At 33.0% G+C, this 4,191-nt stretch overlaps 1 protein-coding gene across 1 annotated transcript; it reads left to right on the plus strand.

Moving 5' to 3' along the window:
* The first annotated feature begins 234 nt into the window (after positions 1-234).
* LOC145098409 (uncharacterized) lies at positions 235-660 on the plus strand. Its single transcript, XM_079036041.1, has one exon. The coding sequence runs from the start codon at positions 235-237 to the stop codon at positions 658-660; it is 426 nt and encodes a 141-aa protein (XP_078892167.1).
* Positions 661-4,191: the final 3,531 nt, after the last annotated feature.

Consider the following 4,191-nt stretch of genomic DNA (forward strand, 5'->3'; position numbering starts at 1 on the left):
TTTGTGGCCTCACGAGCTCAAGCGTGGGTGTTATAAGACCACATCTTATGAACTAGCGGCATATGTGGTATGGATTCAAATTATGTTTTTGATTTGGCATGTCTTCGTGATACGATTCCGGGCTTTGATTTCAATGGTTTCACTAATAAGGACACCGCCCCTCCAAAAGCCCAACATTCATTAACGAGTGCCATTTTTAGTAAAATTATCCAAGACATGGAAGTTTAATTCGACATGACGATTAGGCAAAAAGCAATTTTTGAGTGTATAAGGGCCCCACATGCTCAAGATTTTCTTATGACTATTCCTATTGACGGTCTTGGCCAACATATGTCACCAATGGAGTATCATGCCATCCTCAAGTATCGCCTTATGATCCCTTTATTTCCAGCTGACAAGACTTGCCCTGTTTGTCGCAAGGCATGCTTGGACTCCTTTGGGGAGCATGCAATTCATTGTAAAGAGCTCCTGAGTTTCAAGTACCGACACGATCTGGTTAGGGATTTTCTTTTCGACATATTTAGGCGCACTGGGGTTTCTGCCAAGAAAGAGGCACCTGTGAATTTTCTGACTGACCCATTGGAAGGAAGATCAACACTTAGGCCAGCTGATGTTTTAGTATTTGGATGGATGGAGGAAAACATTCATGCATGGATCTAACTGGGGTTTCCCCTCTTGTGGGCTTGGGGAGTGGGGTTTTCACTATGGGGCAAGCTTCTTTAAAAGTTGTATCCAGCAAAGTGGCGAAACATGAGAAAGCATGCATGAAAAATCAACACACGTTTATACCATTTGCATTTGATACTTTCGGTTTCCTTGCGCCAGAAGCTGTGGAGCTACTCAATAGAGTTCAACGGGTCATGCATAGTAATGTTATGACTCCAAGATCTATAAATGTTGTTTTTAAAAGAATTAGTTTTGCCATCCAAAAGGGGTTGTGGCACAACTTGTTTCTCGTTTACCCGTTACGTCTATGTAAAACTTTCTTCTTTATTAAGAATATAAGTTTATAGGAACACATACTCAAAAAAGATTTAGTAGAATCAACCCTAAATCAAATGATTCTGTTGATATTTTGTATATAATGATCAATTATCATAGAGCTGATTATTGAAGTGACATTGGGGTATTTCAGAGAACAATGATTCGCGAAGAATGAGGAGTACAAGGTCAAGTGCTTTCAAGACGAAATTTAAGAACACCACTGCAACTGTCTTGAATCTTGATGACGACGATGATGCTTTCATTTCTCCACCTAGAGGTACTTTTTTATTGTTTATTTTTTTTGGTTTTGGGCTTGAATACTTAAAATTCTGATCGAATGTTTGAATAATGTAGTATTCAGATGTGGTTTTGCTAAGTTGAATAACATAAACTTCTTAAAATATATGAAGAAGGTAGAGGTTTTTTAGGTTTTTGTTAATCGAATATGGAAAATCTGTTAGAATGTTTGAATAATATGGGATGTATTTGTGGTTTTGTTAATCTGATTAAAATAAAGTTATTAGAATATATGAAGAATATAGAGGTTTTTTTTAGGGCTTTGTTACTTGAATATGAATTTTTTAGGTCTTTCAAAATTAGCATACGATTAAGTGTTCTATCAGAATGATGAAGAGTAATTGTGTATTTTCTTATGTTTTTAAGGTGTGATAGACAGACTGATATTCTGTAAAAATGAATGGTGAAAATTTTCATTATGCTGGAATCAAATCATACATATTCTTATATGTGGTTGTATTCTGAAACATATATGCTATTAGAATGCAATGTATTATACTTTGTTTATTATAATATAAATTGGATTATATCAGTAAGTAACTGTGTTTATTTGATTCAGCAGTTGTTGCCCAAGCTAAATAGGAGCTGATTAATATTGTTAGTATAAGTGCAAAAAAGGTAAAAAGGAAATATTTTGCAAGATCAACACCTAAAAATGAGAAGATCGTCTACATGTACTTTCTTCTTTTGTATTTTTTATTTGGTTTAGGAGTTGAATACTTAAATTTATGTTACAATAGTTTGTAGTTTTAGTATATTGAATTCTTTCATAATTAGTGTACAACTAAGTGTTCTATCAGAATGATGAATGGTAATTGTATATTATATTTAGTTTTTGTAAATGGTGATGGAAAGACTGATATTATGTAAGAATGATTGGAGAGTAACTAACTGTGTTTATGTGATTCAGCAGTTGGTGCCCAAGCTGAATAGGAGCCGATTAATATTGTTAGTACAAGTGTAAAAAAGGAAATATTCTGCAAGAGCAACACCTGAACAGGAGAAGAATAATTCTGTAGGAGCAAGGCCTGAAAAGAAAAAAAAGCAACAGGTTTGAATGAATTATTTATGGAGAAGGAGATAAGAGCAAAGAGAAAAAAATGAAAATGTAGAAATTGGTACGAATATGGAAGTGAAGGAAGATGATGGTAAAGGTGAAAAGGTTATGAATGATCTATAGTCAAAGAAATCTTCCAAGAGAAACAAGGGGAATAAAGAGTATGATAATGTGAATGTGAAAAAGATTGATGATAATGTTAAAAAAGTGAGTAAGGAGTATCCACCAGGTTTACGAAGACTTCCAACTAGAATGAATCCTAGAAGGATTAGTGCACCTGTGAAAGTGATGTCCCCTACACAAAAAAATGGGATTGTGTGTATGGGTTTTGGATTACTACTGAATATTGACATAGACAATACTCAAGGGTTACTTAACAACTATCTCTTAGGTCATTATAATCTAGAAAGTAGCCATCTAGTTCTAGAGAATGCTGTGATTATAGTTACCAAAGACACAGTGCATGATATGTTGGGGCTACCAAATGATGGGGAAGACTTCATGTTATTGCCAAATTGTGAAAAAGGAAATGAAATTCTGAAAGAATGTAAAAATCAATATGAAAAAAAGGGTTTAATGGTGAAGAATACCTAAAGAGGATCAAAAACACAAAGGAAGATAATATGATGTTTAGGCTGAATTTCCTTACACTGTTCATAAACAAATTTGTAGAATCAACATTGAGTGGTACAAATCAAATAAATGTGGTTAATAAGTTGGTGCTAGTGAAATACTTTTCCAATATTGATTGGTGTAAGTATATTTTAGAATGTTTGGTTAGAAGAAAAGAGATGTGGAGAAGGGATGATAAAACATGCTATTACAGTGGACCTATACTAGTTTTGACGGTAATGTTGTTATGTTAAATATATGAATACTTTAATTTATTTTAAATTATATATGTTGAATTAATAATTTGATGTTTTTTGTTTTGTACTTGGTGTATTTGTATAACATGAAGTTTTCAAACTTAAAGTTAGTGAAAAGACTATCGTTTATCCGACATGTTAAGGGTGATGATCTTGAAAAAAAATACAGAAGTTTGAAATGAATATGGGAGGGTTTGGAAGGCAGCTAAAGGAGGACTTTGGAGATGTTTGTGTTGATGATGAAATGATGGATGAAGATGAAATGTTTGAGGGTCTCAAACAAGATTATGAGGATGAGGAGGTAAGACTGAGTTTTATAATAAAAAATATATTTTATTCAAAAACATGCTAGTAGATGAATAATTTTGAGTTCAAAATTATTACAGAAAATGTATAATTTATTTTGTTAGTGAACAATGTTATATTTAAACCAAATAATTGTATTCTAATAGAAGGTTTGAAATATAAACTTTGCTTTACCATGTTTCAGGCTTACGCTACTGTTATAGAGCATAACTGTGGGATAATTTTGTCCAAAAAGAACACTATGGAAGTGGTTTTGAAAGATGGATTGGAAAATTTCCAGATAGTATACTATTGAAGGAGTGGTTCGAAAAAAAACATGAATTATTTAGTGAAGATAACAATGAAGGAATGAAGGATGTGGAAGTTTTAATACTCCTATTTAGAACATATTGATAACACATACCGTCTAACTTGTTAACAATTTTTAGAGCATCCTGAGGTGTTGGCAAAAGCCATACAAATACCAGATGAGGTTGTGTTGAAAAGTTATAGCCGGGAAAAGAAAAAAGGAAAAGAAATATTGGAAACAGTGGCATCAGATAATAAAGATAAAAAAAGAAAAAGAAATGTATGCAAGGATATTGTAGATGTCGCTGAAGATGAGGAGAACGGAAAAAGGGGGAAAAGATGACCAAAAGTAGTTATATATGGAAAGTCGCTGTTTGTTGAAAGAATTAT

The sequence above is a fragment of the Lactuca serriola genome, chromosome 4, assembly GCF_051521515.1.
Source record: "Lactuca serriola cultivar US96UC23 chromosome 4, Lser_US96UC23_V15, whole genome shotgun sequence".
In the NCBI taxonomy this organism is placed as follows: domain Eukaryota; kingdom Viridiplantae; phylum Streptophyta; class Magnoliopsida; order Asterales; family Asteraceae; genus Lactuca; species Lactuca serriola.

Excerpts from the sequence above, each read along its gene's own strand:
- LOC145098409 (XM_079036041.1), top strand. The coding sequence starts at position 235 with ATGACGATTAGGCAAAAAGCAATTTTTGAGTGTATAAGGGCCCCACAT.